Source organism: Notothenia coriiceps, unplaced genomic scaffold (genome assembly GCF_000735185.1).
Source record: "Notothenia coriiceps isolate Sejong01 unplaced genomic scaffold, NC01 NC01_scaffold00026421, whole genome shotgun sequence".
Taxonomy (NCBI): domain Eukaryota; kingdom Metazoa; phylum Chordata; class Actinopteri; order Perciformes; family Nototheniidae; genus Notothenia; species Notothenia coriiceps.
The window spans coordinates 1,757,072-1,775,700 of NW_011359122.1; the positions used below are offsets into that span (position 1 = coordinate 1,757,072).

Here is an 18,629-nt window from a genome sequence, read left to right on the forward strand (position 1 = left end):
TATAAAAGTAGGATAGACATGTGGAGATTATCCGGCTGAACAAAACGTGCATTTATCAAACAGGTTCGTTTTCCACAGACCTTATTCCCAGCTATTTTCCAAAACCCTGTGGAGAAATCCCATAGATTTTTGTCGAGGAAACCAGCAGCTTATACTTCCTGGTTTTAGGACACGTCACTGCACCTCTCAATATGATGCCAATACAAACAAGGTCTTCTGTCGGCTCTATACATCAATGCCGACCTATGCTGACAAGTAAGTGAAGAGTAGAAAATATAAAAGGTATTGGCTTTAGGGAAATGTCCCAGCAGTTTAGGATAATGAAGCTTCTAATCTAATCTATTACATAGCCATTACATTTCTAACTCCTAATGACAGGAAGGCAGAAAGCGCATTATACAAATAATAATACTCATAATAATAGCTGTCATTTTTTAACAATGACCACAATATCATTATTTTAATAAACCAAATATGAACAATTGAGGAAATGAAGAAGAACTGATGATTCAAATGTTGTAGTACAAGTAGTAATGTAGTTTGTGCATAAATTACTACTGCAACAAATGTGTTCATTTTCTTCATTATAAGTCGATTTTCTTTGGATGAATGCTCCGGGCCAGTGGTTACAATGGTGGGGCCAGTGATAAGACAATTCCACCGGCCCGGAGGGCCAGTGGCATTTTACCCTTAATGTCTACCCCTGTTAACAGATTCGGGTCTCTAGTTATCTAATAAAGAACATGCTTGATTCGAGGAACAATTTTTTGATGAATAGTCCGGAATTCCTGTGTTTATATGCTTGGATCCCTCTTGGGGGGGTTTCTGTGTCGGATGGTCGTTGTCTTCAGTAAGAGCAGTTCATTCCAATCACTTACTCTATGTGTCGGGTAAATCAGGAAAACAGTTCTGTCTCTGGAGTTAATACAGTGCAGTATCACTGGAAAGTACACATTACATGTCAAACTTGAGTCTTTTCTGTTACTAAGAGAATGAATCTCCATCTTCACCAGGTCTCCTGCCTTCAGGACTTTTTTGGGGACGATGATATCTTTTTTGCCTGTGGCCCTGAGAAGTTCCGCTATCAGGATGACTTCAATTTGCAAGAGGGTGGTAAGTGTCCTTTAATTTATGAGGGTTTGATCACGGCTATCACATTATAAGATTTTCACTACATGATTACTAGGCTAAATAATTCACTATATTCACATAATGCAATATCTAAAACTAAAGAAAACATGTGCCAAACAATTCATCTTTATTGTGCATTTTGTCTCTGGTACATTATTTACACTTGTCTGTGTGTGTGACATTTGGGGGGGTGACAAAGCTTTACTGTAACTGAAAAGAACGTCACAAATGTAGGAGGCGCTGGATTATGTACACATACTGTGAAGGTTCTTTTTCTTTTTTTTCAAGCCATCCTCCTTTGAAACCAAATTAAATTCAGAAAGTTTATAGTTGTGGTACAGTGTCTGTGAGTGATGAACGTGCAGGTCAGAATAGAGAGGATGTCATCACTCATGCTTTGTTTGTGAAAGCTGTCCTTATTAATAATGTTGTATAGTACCTACACACCTGTTTGTCCGCACTATTTGCTGCTCTACTTTTAGTACTCCTCTTTCTAGTACTTCAAACTTCCCCGTTTAGTAACTCAAGCTGACTTAAAATTGGATGAAAGCCTAGTATTAGTTTCGAGGGGAACATTTCGCTCCAGCAGTTTTTATATTTTTCCTTTTTATAGAGTGCCTGGTCGCAAAGTCTGCATCATACGGCCGGCTTCCCTCCGGACATGCTCTCTCCTCCCCGAGAATCGGTGGGATGTCCCGCAGAAGCAAGTCTCCATCATCCCCTGGTTCAGGTGAGTGTGTCTTTGTGTCTGTCTATCAGACTGTTCTTAAAGTATATTTCGGTTTACGCTGCTGTATTTCATTACTAAACTAATCGTTTGTTTCCAATTATAATCAGCTAATGGCACGGCAGGCAGTCAGCTGTCCACCCCTCGATCTGGGAAGTCTCCTAGCCCGTCTCCAACAAGTCCAGCTAGCCTTCGAAGACGACGGGTAACACATACATTTTCATTTAAATAAGTTAATGTCCTAAAGATTTATTTCATATTATGTCACATGTTTTATCAGATAATCTTTGGTAAAGGAGTACAACAATTGTCTTCATCAATGAATAATATTTCAGTACACTGAATTAAACAGAAACTAATATATACATGGGTTTATATTCTTCAAAATAGCTTTACATGATCTTTCTGGCTGTTTGTTTATGTAACACTGCAAGTTTTATATGTTTTGTAAAAATATAGTTACAGGTTTCTCAGGTTTGAGTACACAGGTACAGATGTAAATATAATCTCAAACACAACATGTCCCGAATCCCCCAAACCTTGAGGTCCCTCCTATACGCATTGTTTTTGTTCATGTATAATGGCGCTTTAGAGCTACCTTTTGAATACAATTTAATCCAAATAGCAGCAGCACATCTTCCCTGTGATTATCATAGATCTGGGGAGAACAAACACGTTTTGAGACCGCATCGCACAGTCAACCGAGGAGAGAAATCCATTTATCAGGGATACCATCATTAATGAATCATAAGGCTGTCTGGGTTGGTATCGTGGGTGTGGCAAAGGATATTCATTTCAATGCGTTTTGGAACCACATGCCAGTCTTTATGCAGGTGGGAACGTTGGTATAATGTTTCCCCACACCTACTAGTACACATATGCTTTGTGTAAACTGGCTGTCATCACATCTTTAAAAGCTGTGCCTTCTCTTCAGTCTGTAAGACACGTGCATCAGTGTGCCTTTCATTCTCAATTACATGGCTGTCTCTTTCTTTTCCAGGGATCTCATCACAGTGGCTCTTCACTCTCTTTAGCTTCTACCAAGGTTTGCAGTTCAATGGATGACGGAGATGGGCCCAGCAGTGAAGGTAGGACTCTGACTGATAATAACATATTGTTAAAAGACTTTGTAAAGTATTGACTGGGCTATTTTTCATACCTTTTTTCCTCCTCAGCTGAGCTAGTGGATGAGTGCCTCTCTGTCCCTGCGTCCATCTCAGAGAGGTACAAAGTGGGGAGGACTTTAGGGGACGGAAACTTTGCCGTGGTCCGAGAGTGTGTGGAGAGATCCACCGGAAGGGAGTATGCTCTGAAGATCATCAGCAAAGACAAATGCAGAGGAAAGGTTAGCCTGCCTTTTTCATTATCACACCTCCAAGTTTGATCAGCTTTTATTTGAAGAGACTCTTGGTCCATTATTAAAAGACATACAACACTCAAATATAAATAAAAAAAGGCAGTTGTACCAATGTTTCCACAGAGGTGACTGGTATCGTACAGCACTGAGACACAGATTTGAAAGCAGCATAATGACCGAGTTATGAGAAACATTCAATCGACAGATGGATTTCTACATCAGATTTCTCAAGAGAGCATGGAACGTGTTGACTCGTGCATTACAAAACATTTCACTTGCACTGCACCACCTTGGTTTTCTAAGCATTATACGCAGACAGTCATTATATGCAACCTGGAGCTTCTTGAGGCTCGCCTTCTTAAACTTGACCCACAAGGGGGCAGTATAGAGGAGTACAATAAGCTCTAAAGAGGTTCACCTTAACCTTATCTGAACACCAAGAGAATTTTCTAGCCAACATGTTAGCTTGTGTATATAAGACACGACGCTGTCTGTCTATACATGTCATCATCATCATCAGCCATTTCATCTGTGATGATGTTTCCCAGATACTTAGTTTTACGGCAAACAGACAGCACCTGCCCTGACAGATAGCATGTTGGAAAACCAAGGTTCTTATCCCCTTTTGCTCTGCAGATCATTACTGCGCTCTTCTTAGCATTGTATTTAACATCAAATTTGACACCATAATCAGAACACACATGTTGATACAGTTGCTATAAACAATAGCCAAATCATCGGCATACATAAGATGGTTTACAATCACATTAAAAATCACACATCCTGCTTTACAGACACGTCAATCATCTGATAGATCAGTCATATAGATATTAAAAAGGCATGGTGAGAGGAGCCCCCCCTGGTGGACTCCATTACCAACACCAAATGGCGCCGAGACTGCATTCTCCCATTTGATCCGCATGCTCTGGTTGGCATACCAATAAGCCAGGATCCTAATTATACTGTTGGGCACACCCCTTTGTCTCAATTTAAAAAACAGTTTATGATGGTTAACTCGGTCAAAAGCCTTAGAGGCATCAATAAAACCAATCGAACACTGTCTTCTATATGTTTCTACCATTTCCTTCAAAGCATAGATGCATAGCTCAGTACCATGCTTAGCCTTGAAGCCAAACTGGTTATCTGAGGTACAAAAATAAGAACATAATCTGTCCAACAAAATTCTTTCCAGGAATTTGGATAACACACTGGCTAGAGCAATTGGTCTATAATTATCCAAGCCCCCTACCTTGCCCGCTTTGTCCTTAATGACAGGGACCAAAGTAACAGTCAACATGGAGTCCGGCAACACACCATGAGTCATGAGCCCAGTAAAACAAATGGCAAGAAGAACTGCAACCTTCGGGCTTGCCAGTTTAAGGTGCTCTGCAGTGATTCGGTCAGAGCCGCATGCTTTGTTATCAGCTAGCTGTGCAATTGCTCGATAAACCTCATTAGCTGTGATTCCCACTGTGTCACTTTTCACAACATTACCAACTTTGTAGGGGTCACTTTTAACACAATTAAGTATAGTAGAGTAATGTTGCCTCCACAACTCAGATATGTTATCGGCTCCAGATACTCCCTCTATGGTACATGGTAACGACGTACTGGCCCTGTTCAGAGCTCTCGCCTCCTTCCAGAAGCCAGTCACATCATGATGAAGGAGCTTTTCAGCCATAGAATCCACTCTCAATGTTTCTGTATGTTTGTTGACATAACGAACTGCATATTTATATCTAGCATTTGTACGCTTTTTGAGATCCAGGACAGGCCCTTCTCTGGGCCTTCCTGCCCGGACCCAGGTCCCAAAAGCATTCTTAGCTTCAGCATATTGATCAGGCACAGGTTTATTCCGCCCTGGCTTGACGTTGTGTCTTTTCCCAGAGTAGGTATAGCACGGTCTACTGGCCTCACATACAGCTCCCACAATACAATCATACATGTTACAGAGGTCTTCACGGTGAGAGCTTTCATTACAACCCACATCAACACACAGAGTTGCTACTTTGGGTAGATATACACCACTCAATAGGACATCAGTTCTCCCATAGTACAATAGCCTATCCTCATTTGTGAGCTTGGACCAATCCACTTTAGTGTTACAAGGATTTTTATCCTCCTGAGACATCTCAGGGAGACTATCATAATCTAGTGACATTACAAAAGGAATGTGATCAGACATTGATGCCTCATACACAATCTCAATTGATCTTAAAATGTCATGGGCATTAGCAGTGCTTATGCAATGGTCAAGCCATGAAGTTGTGTGCCAGGCCTCGCTTATATATGAATAGCTATCTGTAGGCAAAAGTATTTGGCTTGATAAAATAAGATTGTTATCATCACATAACTGTAGCATATGCTTAGCAAACAAGGAACTTTTGTCTGATATGTCAGCATTGACATCACCCACTATATAAACACTGGTGGAATGATTATCAACAATAAAAGAATGTATAAAAGCAAGTCTGTTCAGGTATTCATCTTCATTATGCTGTGACTCATACGGTGTATATACATTGAGAATACTAGAGACTACTCCTTGTTATTCATTTTGATCTGCACAGCAATACACCATTCAACTTCAAGCCTGATGACATTAATGACAGCGTCCAGCTTTTTGTGCCACAGGATAGCCACGCCCCCCGCTATCCTTCCTCTTACTATTCCCAGAGATAGGTCCGTAGTAGACTCACCAGCCCCGTGAAAATGTTCATTAAGAGAGTTCAACTTTCCCAAATCCTGCTTTGGTAAAAAGGTTTCTTGCAAGCATAGAATGTCACAGTTTTGTAGCAAGTTGTCCACCACTGCACGCCGGATCCTATCAGCAGCGCTGTTGCCCAGGCGCAGCCCGCAACAGTTAAATTATCCAACCCGCATAAAGTTTAGCTAAGCAGTACAGCTTTTTAATGGAGTTCTGTTTTGGATGCTTATTCAATTTTGTTATTGTCTTCATGAGTCAGCAGATGGTGCTGTCTCCTCTTGGACAACAACAAATATTTTTAGAACTATTCAGTTTTAAAAACACCTCTACATAAACCCTTATTAAATAGACATTCCACATTTCTAAATAGTTTTGTCCCTCATATTTGACCTGAAATGACTGAAAGGATGCCCCACAATCTAACATTCCACAGATGTGCATGTTTATAAAAATGTGTTTACTGTACAGTGTTTATAATGTTCTTTGTTACCCAGGAACACATGATCCAGAGCGAAGTGTCAATCCTTCGGCGTGTGAAACATCCCAACATAGTTCTCCTTATTGAGGAAATGGACACCAGTAGTGAACTCTATCTCGTAATGGAGTTGGTTAAGGTACTACACATTTGGTAGTTCTTAAAAACATTTCCAGCAAAGAAGCAACATTGTAGAGCCAATTGTGATTTTTTGTTATCTATATGTTTGTGTTATCAACATTTAATTTGAGTTTTTATGATCTGTTTGATAACATTACTTTTGTTAATTTTGTATGTTCATGTTAGTCTATAGAAATGGCTTCCTGTTAATGGCTAAAGTTGTATCTGCATCTGCCCTTAACACTTAAATACTCTTTCACAGGGCGGGGATCTTTTTGATGCTATCACCTCCTCAAACAAATACACAGAGCGAGACGCCAGCAGTTTGCTGTTCAATCTGGCAAGCGGCATCAAGTACCTTCACAGCCTCAAAATTGTCCACAGAGACATAAAACCAGAAAACCTGTTGGTGAGTATGACTCTTTAGATGTTGCACTGGCAGTGAGTGGCGCTACATTGAAAAGCTTCCCATTTTCAGACCTAATGGATCCATCTTCCATATTAATTGTTCCTCATTCCTTTTTCAAGCAACTTTTTTGTGATTCATTTTAGTTTGTTCATACAAGCTTGCACTTAGAGCTTACAATTACATGAACACATGTAAAATATATAGGACAAATTAATAACATTATGAAATGTGTACGAAAACTCCAGAAGCTAAACAAAAAGTGAAACTCAAACAAGAGGTGCATCTCACTTGAGCTCCTAATATCTAATATTTATCACAGCAATTCATTAGTTTGTGACCTTTTTTTCTTGTGGCTTCTTATTGTGTGTTTTCAACAGGTATTTGAACACCAGGATGGAAGTAAGTCTCTGAAGCTCGGTGATTTTGGCTTGGCTACCATCGTCAACGGGCCCCTCTTTACCGTGTGTGGCACCCCGACCTATGTAGCACCGGAGATAGTCGCTGAGACCGGGTGAGTCAGTCATTTTCTGAAACATAATAGACAAGGCATGTCCTTTTCATGTAAAATGACCAGTACAGTTGTGGAGTATTGCTACTTGCAGAAGTACTTAGTCTCTGATACCTGGTTTATGTTTCTTCAATTACAGGTATGGCCTCAAGGTGGACATCTGGGCAGCTGGTGTCATCACTTACATACTTCTGTGTGGCTTTCCACCTTTCCGTGGGTATGTGTTCCTTTCAGGACGTTTATTTTGATGTTAACCTGATGCAAATTAATGACATAAATAAAATATATCAATCACATTCTAGGCTATTATGTGGAACTTACTTTGAGCTTTATAGGATACATGTTGTTTTATTTACATCAGCAGTGGTGAAGATCAGGAGGCTCTGCTTGAACAGCTTTTGAAGGACCAGCTGGATTTCCCTGCACCATACTGGGACAATGTGTCTGAAAATGCCAAGGTGTGTGTGTGTGGAAATGTTCTCCTCATCCGCCATCGTTATGCTCCATGTGAAACACCAGCATCTTTGAGTACTGTTGTCTCATAGCATTGAGTATCCAGTATAATAATGTATTCTGTCTTTATTTAGGCTCTGATCACTTGGATGCTGCAGGTAGACGTGGATCAGAGATGCACAGCTGCACAGGTGCTCGATCACCGCTGGGTTAATGTAAGTTCAGCTTTCAAAAAATGTAACCAGAATCACCTGTGTAGAACGGGCATTGATCAGAAAGAGGCCAGTATAGGGCAGTAGGTGGACTTTCTGAAACTTTGTTCTTTGAATTGTCCAGGATGATGGTGTGTCAGAGAATGAGCACCAGCTGCCTGTGGCTGGCAAGATCAAGAAACACTTCAACACAGGGCCCAAGCTCAGCAGCACCGCAGCAGGAGTGTCCGTCATTACAGTAAGCACTGATCTGCAACCCTACACTTGGACCCGGCATGCAGCTCTGCATGACTAGATATTTTCTCTTTTCTTTTTTGTGTTGTAGCGAAGATTCTTTGGATCTTATTCAAAATGTAAAAATCACATTTGCAAATGCTTTTAATATTTATCTGTATGCTGTCATTACAATTCAGTTGTTATTTAGTTGTACCTGACAGTGTCTGTCTTTGCAAAACAGCAAATTAATTCATTACTCATCTTTGTATTTTTATTGAGTCACTTCTTGGCTATATTCTGTGTATCCATCAGTCCATCCATCCGCCTCACGCTCCCAGGCCTTGCTGTGTGTGCTCTGGCCTTTCATCCTCCTCCTTTAGATTGACTGTCAGCACCTTTTTCGGTAGATAAGATTTCTTAAATAGTTTTAAAGCTCAGCTGGATTTGTACAATTGGCAGAAATGAAGTCAATTTGCTTACCATGGTAATACTTGCCAATCATAATGGGCATCGGTTGCACTCCTCCCTGTCAGTTGGCACTGACACTCAGTTTTCCTTTTTTTCCAACACAGCTGTTAACTGACTAAAGTTTAGAATTGTGCACCTTAATGCTACCCAGGTCAGAGATGCTTTGAGTTCAAGGTGTTCCTCTGAGTTGCGCTCGTCTCTCTCTGCTCAGCTGAACAAGGACTTGACCATCCAGAGGTCAGGGTCTTTGGACCACTACCAGCATCCAGGAGTATATTGGATAAGGTATGACAAAGCATAGTGCAAATATGCAATGCTTTCATGATAAAAGTGCTGGCAGTCTTCAATTCCCAGTATTTCATTTGACCCATTTCCCCTTAATGTAGATATTTCCCCTCCTCACCTTGCCTCTTGTTCACCTCCTAAAATCCATCACTCATCACATTCCTTCATCTCACCAGTGCTGCAACGGTTTCCTCTCGCCTGGTCATGCAGTTTACCTTATTTTGTTGTTCATTCTTACTGCTGTAACAGACTAGATGAAGTTAAACTTTCTGTCACAAGAAGTTTAACTGTAACAAGTGAAGTAAATGCAGCTTTTTAGATACAACTGCATGCAAACATTGGCTCATTTAACATTTGCCAAGTGTCTCAGTGGTGGTTGATTGGATGCCACTCCTCATCACCGTGGTCTTGTAGAGATCTTAACAGCTGCTGTGTCACCCTCTCTCAGACCACGCCACTTGATAAGGAGAAGCAAGTTTTCCGACGAAGACGCAACCAAGATGTGAAGCTTTCTCCCCACCTCCCACGCAGTATGGGGGCCGGTGCCTCACGCAGTGCCAACCATGGCCTCTCTGCCGCCGAGCTAACCCCCGAGGACTATTCCCCGGGTTCAGCTGGCACGGTCCGTTCCCCCATGCCTCCGTTCTAACAGCCTCCCGAGGCCAAAGCACTGTCCACCTTCACGTGGAGAAATGTGAGGCGGTGTAGTGCAAAACTGAAAGACCCACATGGGGTTTACTCTTATAAGTTGGAAATGTACACACTTCATTACTGACCTGTACCCATTTAATGTTTCTTCATAAAATAAATGGATTGATCTGAGTAAGGGACAAATGTGTCTCTGGATCAAAGAATATGCCTTAAGAGCATACAACAATATTATATACACACCCCTCCTTTCAAAAAGTTATCCAAACTGCTAAAACCTTATTTCTGCCCAGCATAGTGGTTCATAGTGGTTCATTGCAGTACTCTAGAGCCCTCTAGTGGTTTATAATCTGTACTGCAAGAAAGACAACCTGATGCATAAAGCACTTGGCTTTAATGGGAGTTGCAAACGCAAAACATTTAAAACTTAGCTTTTAAAAAAGGAATTACATTATTTTGTGACAGTACATTTTACTTATCATGGTTTGAACACAAATACTTGTTATAAAATAACCCTCTAAATTTGACATTGACTGTAAAAGTCACCTTCCAGGGGTACTGTGCAACATCTTGATTACACTCTACTGTACCTGAATACGAAGTTTAAGAGGACTTAAATAACTTAAAAACCTGCTGCTATAGCATTATCATTAAGCATTATCTGAATTGAACATTTGTTTTGTGTAGGACAGATGTTCTCCTGCCACCCAGTAGCATGACTCTTTAAGATAATTGAGGGCACTAATGTTTGACTGTTGATGGTCCAGCTCACCTGGGCGCTTCAGGATGATTATTGAAACATATATGTTACACGTCTGTGAGAGTGGTTGTAATTCAGTGGTGCAGATGAATGTCAGTGATGTATAGTTGGTAGTAAGTGCATGTTTAAAGCCTTGCCTTGGCACATATGGATTTAAGTGCAATTAGGTGCGTTGCTCAATGAGTGCAGTAACAAATGTGTCCCACAAAATGCTGGAATAAATGAGAATGGATCTGTTGCTGGTATTATTAGCAACCAACTGACACACTTCTCTATAAGATGGGGGCAATTGGCACCTTTTTTTTCGGGGTAAAATATTGGCAAACAAAAGTGCTTCCAGTAAAATCCATTATTTGAATATGTGATGGTCTTTTCGATAACATGATCGAATAACATGACTGAGAAGACTGGCTTATAGATTGTATGTACTGTAATGTTCTCTGACAACTCCATACATTGGTTCACCTGAAGACCAAATATTCATGGATGTGAATGTCTTGTTCCTTTTTTCAGAGACTGTAACCTGCATGTGTGCTAATATGCATCCTTAATCAGCTGTTCTGGTCTTCTACTGTTTGATATACGCCTGTCAGAGAGGAAACCATTCTTGTTGTCATTGTAAGTGATGTCTTGGTGAATGCAGTTCCATTATATAGTCATACCACAGCTAAGTTCAAACTTGTATATACATATTTTAACTGGAATGTAATGTCACACCACGGACTTTGTTGTAAAAGGGCTTTTACGTTTTTGACTCAAAGGGGGTGAACCAAAAAGCACAAGGAAAGCAAGTTGGAACAGTGACATTTGGGGATTGTATATGCTTTCAAGGCTTTTAAAAATCTGAAAAGCATTAATATATACTGTTAATACACCATGACAATGATAAGACAACTGGGAATGTCAGTATTAGTTATAAGCAGACGGGGAATGCACGTTCTGTATTATATTTATCCATATTTCATTAATGTACGGATGCCATAAAAAATCTAAATAAATACAAAACAGAGTACTTTTTTTTTGAATTGGTAAGAAAAATACTTTTATGGTTAAAAAAGAAAAATCATAGGTCCAACAATTTTATCTGAAGACACCTAAAGAGAAAAAAAGACAATTTGTGAGTCAGCTGTAAAGTTTTTGCAAGACAAGCAGTGAACCCACCAAACCTGCAGCAACACATTCAGCCAGCAGGGGGCAGCATCATCAAGCTTATCATATTGGCGTAAGATTCCACCATTGCATTATTTATAGTTTATAATATAGCAATAGTTATACATTCTTAATCAGTGTTTTATTAAAACATGCATTCACGTTTTTGGGGCAGGCTACACAATTGCACGAGTAAAAGCTCAACAAGAAAAACGATTGACACCGGTTTATTTATTCAGTTTAAAAAATAATAATAATAATTATAGCAGCTGAATTTTACAATTATCAATTTTTTTTTTTGGATTTCATAAGCATCAAACGATATCCTACCCTTTTCCAAAACTAAAATAATTGGCAATTAAAATAAAATATAGGAATCACAACTTAAAGGTCGGGTAGGTATTTGGGCTAGGCTAGAATTTGAAAATACACAGCTGGAAAAAATCTGCCACTTCCTTCCTACATGACCAATGAGGGTACGAGATAAGTTTGTCCACATGATTTTACAGTACTACGGCTTCCACAGATGACATTTTTTTTATGGATTTTTTGTCAAAGCACTTCAGATATTCATTGCTATCGGGGTGTTAAGAGCATTCCATGGAATATAACAAAAAGTGTATCTGGAGCCGGTTTCTCAAACTTACCTACCTTAACCTTAACTTGAATTGCTACATTACTAAATATTTGTCAAACTCATTTTAAGCGGAAATTATTTAGGGAGAAGGTAGTTTGGTGTCTAGTAGACCCACTAGAAACATCAGAATGCAAACTCAAAATCTATTTGCATATTTTGTTCATTTAAATGTGTCAGCTCACAGCGACAGACTTCTCATTTATCACCAAAAATACACTATAGTCATTTTTGGAACACCATCATGTTCATTATTAGATATTTTTGTCACAGCTGAAACACGACCTGTTCAGCTATCAAGTCAGAATATTGCTTACCAATGCATCGAGTTACAGCACGGACTGATGTTCATGAATACACAGATTTAAAATGGACAAGCAAACATTCTTTTCAAAAATAGGAATACTGAAAACTGTGATATGCAGAAGTAACAGGACTAATGTTTGCAGGGCCAACATTATAGTCTTTAAAATCTCACTTCCTTTGAATTGTCTTACAGCTTTATCAAACGTAAACAGTCATGAGATACAAATCTGTCTTTTAATTTTGGGAGAAGATGAAAGAACAAATCAAAACATTGATTACTGCTTTTTCAAATGTCCCGCTTGAAAATACTTTAGGAACCCACAGTAAGTCATTAATTACTTGCCATTTATAATAAAATTATCCTTTAATTTAAAGTGAATATGGAAATACCACAATTATCCTTTTCACTGACATTATGAAAAACAAGTATTTCACAAAGGACAACGCTCACACTGATTTTAACTTTTTTTCCATAAAGACAATCAAACAACAAATGAACCACAAACATTTTGTCTTTTCACGTACACACATTTGGCCAATATTAATAACAATGAGCAACAAGGGCCATATATATGTTTTACACCCAACTAATATCTGAAGTCAATGGAGACATGTAGAACATTATACATGGCTCGCATGATGAAGATGACGGCAACATGGTGGCTAGTCTAACAGCATTCAGATCTATCAGTCTTTACAGGGAAGTATCACTTTACACTGTCCATATTTACATTACAGGTTCACTGGTTTCCTCTAGAAAAGTGTCCCATGTGAGATATGTGTCTGCCATACAAATGTTGTATAAATGTTCGTAACAGAGGATTCATTTTGTTTTGCATTTTCACAATTCGGAACAGCAACTTAAACGCTTACAGTGTGTTTGTGTTATTAAGTTCATCTCAGTCGCTCATGCTCAGTTGGGGAAGTCGACGGCTGGTGCTCATGTAACACGTGAAAACCAACAGCAAATTCATCCAGATTCTCCAGGCCAGATGAACACATGTGAGCACACTTTGTTCTTTATAAGTGTCACCATGGTGATGTCCTGCAGCCCACTGGAGGTCCTCCATGCTCTGTGGATTTCCTGCAGCTCGGCCTCTGGTTGGTTAGATCTCTCTGAACGCTCCTGCTGCGTGGCTGTGTCTCTCCTCAGTACCTGTTCTGATGCTCGTAGTGCCACCGGTTGAAATCAATGTTAAATGCCACGATACTGCCAGACGCCATGCCTGTGATCAATGTCCTGAAGAGCCAACAAAAAACCACAAACAAATATTAAATCTGAATGTCGGGAAATGCATTATAAACTGAAGAATTCGTAAAATTAGAGTAACACAATCAACACAACCTATTTTTTGCAAATCTAACTACTGTATAATTAGTTATTTCCAATGTGTTTACATGTGTAACAAGCCACCACGTTTTACAAAATGTGTTCATTGATAAAAATGTATTTCATGCATATTAACAGTTGGTTATAAAGTGATCACAGGTCATGAGGGGCTGTTATGGTTCAATCTGGGGTCCCTCTGACAACTGAAGGAGACCATTGAGTGTTGGTATCTTTCTGCAACCCTCTGCTCTTGAGTCCACGGCTGGCTGGCTGGTATGTAGGAAAAGCAGCTGATTTCACAGGGTCGTCTTATACTGCTACACCCCAAGGGCTTAAATGCTCAAGCACAATGAACAGAGCTGAGGCAGAACGCCCCGCTGTAAGTGAAGCTGCAACATGGCTCCCTTGTGTTACCTAACGTCAACTCACTGAAGAAAGACACTAACCGAATCACGGGGTTCTTAAAATGCTCAATTAAGTGATGTGTTAAGCGGTATTCAAAGACATTTACAAATAGATTGTAGTACTTATATGCAGTGTTTAAGTCCTTGATGTGTTTTGCCTCTTAGATGTTAGATTAACACTAAAACTAAATCTGTTAACAAATGTAATCCCGTCTCTATCATCTGCTCAGCTTCACAGGTTGTGCAGTTAATCATGATGGTGCAGAGTCATTCTGCACAAGAACCAGGCCTCTGTTACGGCCCACTGTAAGTGCTGGGGGGGGAGTGTGTGTGGCCTGTGGCGTTGAAGAGCAGCATTAATGTTCGGACTCTCTAACCTCTCTTCCCTGCCAGGGTCACATGATGACGTCAGGCTCATAGCCCGAGAGCAAACACTGTCGCCCAACAACACGGCACCCATTACATGACTCCAGATCAATCTCAAATGTTTGGGAAAAACATGCTGCTGACTTAGGTATCAAAATAAGTGCATTTGTAACTTTTGTCTCAATAGCAACTGTTAATTCCGTTTCATCGTAAAGGAAGGTGGGTATCCTACTAACTAACTTTTCTCTAGCACTTCTTATTTATCGACAAAATCTATTATTATCTCTGTCACCTTATTTAAACAGAAATTCATTTTGATTTGAAAATAATTAGGAGCACAGCAGACCTGAGTTCTTGTACTGTACTGATATTTTATATAACATTGTATGTTTTACTATTGACTTTTAAACATACTATGACATTTAGTTGACATAGAAAAATAAAACAGCTTTTGGCATACTAGACGTTTTTTTATTTTACGTTGTATACTATTTTATGACTTTTATGAGTATTCTGCCTTATTTCATGACCTTTTAATTACTTACTTTAATATGTATCTTATATATCTACTGCTTATTATACTTGTTACATGAGTCATGGCAAGTTAATAGAATATTAGTATGATGTGTAATGTAGTAAGGGATATTTCATAACATTTTTGGGGAATTACTAAATTATGATTTTATTTTGACATTTATAGCATACTTCTATGCGTTCATATGACCATTTAATGGTATGTAATTATTATAAAATTAATTTACTTGATTTAGTTTGATGCACTCTTAATTATAATTTAAATTATATTTTTCGGGCATATTACTATGACTTCATTTTTATAGCATACAATAATAGGCATCTTGACTTTTTGGGCATTTAATAGATTTATAGGACGATATATAATATAGTATGACAATTGTTCTACTATACTCTGACTTTTTTATGACATTAAGACTTTTGGTGGAAAACTATTCAATGGCTTAGGGACATATCATACTCTGTGAAATATTTCATGACATTACAGTATGTGACTTCTTCATAGTTAGTTTGACTCACTGTATTATTATGTTTATGATATTTTAAAGGCATATTTGACTATGAAGTTTTTATAGTAAAAATAAGAGGGTGAGGTGGGGCAAGAGAGTGAGGAGGTTTGCTGAGTAATGCAGGTGAGAGGGGGGCTAGCAGACAGGGAGGGAGGGAGGCTGCTGAAAAAGATCCACAAGCACAAGGAAGAATAGGATGTGGCTAAAAAAAAAAAAGGAGCTTCCTAAACCCAAAACAACCACTATACAGTTTGTGACTGTAGAAGGAGCATAGGAGGTCATGCTACACATGAAAACAACAAGGGAAAGGAATAGGATATTAGAAGGACTTTTTCTCATGACATGCTATACAATGGACTTTTTTATTAGTTTTCCTTGGCATACTATTTTATGGCATCATGTGTTTTTTAGACATTCATAATGATGACATTTGGATTGGATTTAAATAGAATAATTGTATGACATTTTGTGGCATACTCTGTTTTAGATTTTTTTATTGCATATCATATTACTTTTATAACATTTTTTAAATAATCCATAAAATGACAGATGCTTGCTAGGGGGGAAAAGTGGCTGAGAGGTGTATTAAATGTAAGCTATTATTTGAAAGTTTCAAAACTACCTCCTGTGATTAAAACACAATGAATGAAAAACTGTGACGTGTGGAAGACAATTCATCAAGATGGCCTTCTGTATACGTTGTCTCTGTAGCCTCAACATTTATCTACCATACAAATGTTTGCTCTGACCTTTGATCATGTGACAGGTCCATGGCTCGGACGCCAGCATCACAGCCGGGGTAGACGTAGAGCTGTTTGAAGTCACAGGCCTGCCACACCTCCACCACGCCGTTATCTCCACCTGTCACCAGGTTGTGGCCATCACTGCTCAGGAGAATAGCCTGCAGTAGAAAGGAGGGTACCTACATCTGACTTGCGACTTATTTTATTGTCCCTTCTTCGGAAATGTATTTTATTACATGAAACAAAGACCCCATTTGAGATTGTGGAAGTACAGTATGAGAATGATGTGCAGCAGCCAAGACTGCAAATTAAAGATTTACAATTGTCGATAGATTTTTTCTAATAATATGAAATCTCAAAATCAGTTGGTAGCCATCAGTAAACATCCTGTTGCACATATTTTACCGAAAGTCAAAACACCAAGCAATCACTGCACAGAGTTGAAGTATCTTAGACTGCAGATAAACAAAGAAGCATCTCAAGTGGATTGTAGTGGTGTCTACAGTCAGCTTACCCTGGTGGAATCATTGACCTCCATCTGTGCCAGCAGTTTTCCATTAATGCTGAAGTTGCAGAAGCGGCCCCTCTCGTAGTATATGATGCAGTGGCCCTCACTGGATACTGAGATAAGCCGTGGGCACTGATAGTACTCTGGCCCCTCCAGAGCCCGCAGCAGGTCCCCTGTGATGGTGTGGACCAGACATGGGCCCTCTGCCAAAGAGAAAACAGACAAGTGTGAGCCAACTGCTCATGTAAAACATCTAGTATTCTGTCTTCTAGAAAATACATACAATGTTATTTTTACAGTTTTAAAAGCATAACGTACAGAGATTCCTGGTCTTAGCTTTTTCCGTCAGGCATTTGCATGTCGTTCATCAGGGTAAAAATGCTGGTCTAGAGGGATCTTTTAAATAAATGTCTGTCTGTTATGCGTGTTGGTAATAGACTTGTAACCAACAGTATACAAGTAAGCTCAAGCGCGAGTGATCCTGACTTCCTGTTTCCTCTCTGATGACAGTGACCTTAAAGGGAGACAGAAAGCACACTGACCTTTGGCTCCGCTGATGACCAGGCCCAGCTCTGCGCACACTGCCACACACACTACTTCTTGGTCATGACCCGTCAAAACTGCTCGTGGAGCTGGGTAGTCACCTAAAAAACAAGAGAGACAATATAATAAATTACTTGGTTTAATTGTTGACATTTGAAGTCTGAGATTGAAAACAATGAATCCCTGAATAGGCCATCTAAATTCACTGGTGCTCCATTTCTGAATTGGAAATGCTCTGCAATGGTCTGCAGAACCGCCACACCTTCATCAGGCAATAAAATCAAATAAACACAAGCCCAGTGGATGTGACACACATCTGCTACCAGGGCGGTCCCTCTGAATTGTCATGTAAATGCAGGGATGCCCGCCGATGGCAGCCGAGCCACTTGATTTCATTCCGTGTGTCGTATGATTGATGACGGCCGGGGGAGAGGTTAGTGAGGGGAGTTTCACGGCACCCACAGCTGACCTCAAGTCTTGTTTTTCAAAAGCACTGATCACCAATACAGAATGAACCCCACTTCATATTCTGTGATGCTGATGTGTCTTAGGAGTCGTTTTTAGTTTGGAGTCCGCCACTAAAATAATCAAATCAGTGGTAATGATCTGTATTTTACAACAGAGGAAGAAGTTCAGATGGAATAAAGGCAATGGAAAGAAGAGAAACTGTCCAAAATTTATATTTACAATTACATGTAAGTATTAAACGCATTTAACCATTAGTGAAGGGGTAGATAGGACATTATGGGTTAATAAGGCTTTAGGGAGTCACATTTCGGTTTATTTGGAAAACTTTTCTGAATACTTTTTTCTAAATTGTAATTAATACAATATTTTACAATTATTTAAAAAGTAAATTAATTCAACCACAGTTTCTTAAATGCACCACTATTCAGAACACTAGTGCCATAACATTAAGTTGCATTTGGTGTCCCACATGACTCAAAGTTCAGCTGATTCAGTGAAAGTTCCTCTCTCCACCTGGATGACAGTAAAGTCCTGATAGAGGATGTGGACATGTGTCAGACTGCTCCCCTCCTCCCCCCCTCTGCAGCAGTAGTGGGGCAGAGAGCCGGACTGTGATCGATGCAGCGCGGCCCCTCAGAGACCAGGACCTGAGCCGGGCT

General features: G+C 39.6%; 2 protein-coding genes across 3 annotated transcripts in view; one reads left to right on the top strand and one right to left on the bottom strand.

Annotated features, from left to right (window-relative positions):
* Positions 1-977: 977 nt before the first annotated feature.
* LOC104956920 (serine/threonine-protein kinase DCLK1-like) lies at positions 978-11,486 on the top strand. Of its 2 annotated transcripts, none has more exons than XM_010784499.1 (13): positions 978-1,113; positions 1,745-1,861; positions 1,969-2,063; positions 2,859-2,946; positions 3,034-3,203; positions 6,417-6,536; positions 6,780-6,926; positions 7,304-7,437; positions 7,574-7,651; positions 7,796-7,892; positions 8,022-8,102; positions 8,224-8,337; positions 9,517-11,486. In XM_010784499.1, the coding sequence occupies exons 1-13, from the start codon at positions 993-995 to the stop codon at positions 9,715-9,717; spliced, it is 1,563 nt and encodes a 520-aa protein (XP_010782801.1). In that variant the 5' UTR covers positions 978-992; the 3' UTR covers positions 9,718-11,486. The 2 variants fall into 2 exon arrangements, with proteins under 2 accessions (XP_010782801.1, XP_010782802.1); XM_010784500.1 differs by having other exon boundaries at positions 7,799-7,892.
* Positions 11,487-12,199: 713 nt separating this feature from the next.
* The window catches only part of LOC104956922 (neurobeachin-like), a 56,508-nt gene continuing 50,078 nt past the window's right edge, over positions 12,200-18,629 (bottom strand). Inside the window, exons 15-18 of the mRNA XM_010784502.1 lie at positions 17,502-17,603; positions 16,966-17,162; positions 16,458-16,609; positions 12,200-13,805 (exon numbers count right to left, since the gene is read on the bottom strand). Of these exons, the coding sequence (XP_010782804.1) occupies positions 13,715-13,805; positions 16,458-16,609; positions 16,966-17,162; positions 17,502-17,603 (542 nt within the window). The 3' untranslated portion in view covers positions 12,200-13,714. The remainder of the gene's footprint in view (positions 13,806-16,457; positions 16,610-16,965; positions 17,163-17,501; positions 17,604-18,629) is intronic.

Coding starts and splice junctions, on each gene's coding strand:
- LOC104956920 (XM_010784499.1), top strand. CDS start 993: ATGAATCTCCATCTTCACCAGGTCTCCTGCCTTCAGGACTTTTTTGGG. Junction 3,204..6,416: donor AAGACAAATGCAGAGGAAAG/GTTAGCCTGCCT, acceptor TTTGTTACCCAG/GAACACATGATCCAGAGCGA. Junction 7,652..7,795: donor GGCTTTCCACCTTTCCGTGG/GTATGTGTTCCT, acceptor TATTTACATCAG/CAGTGGTGAAGATCAGGAGG.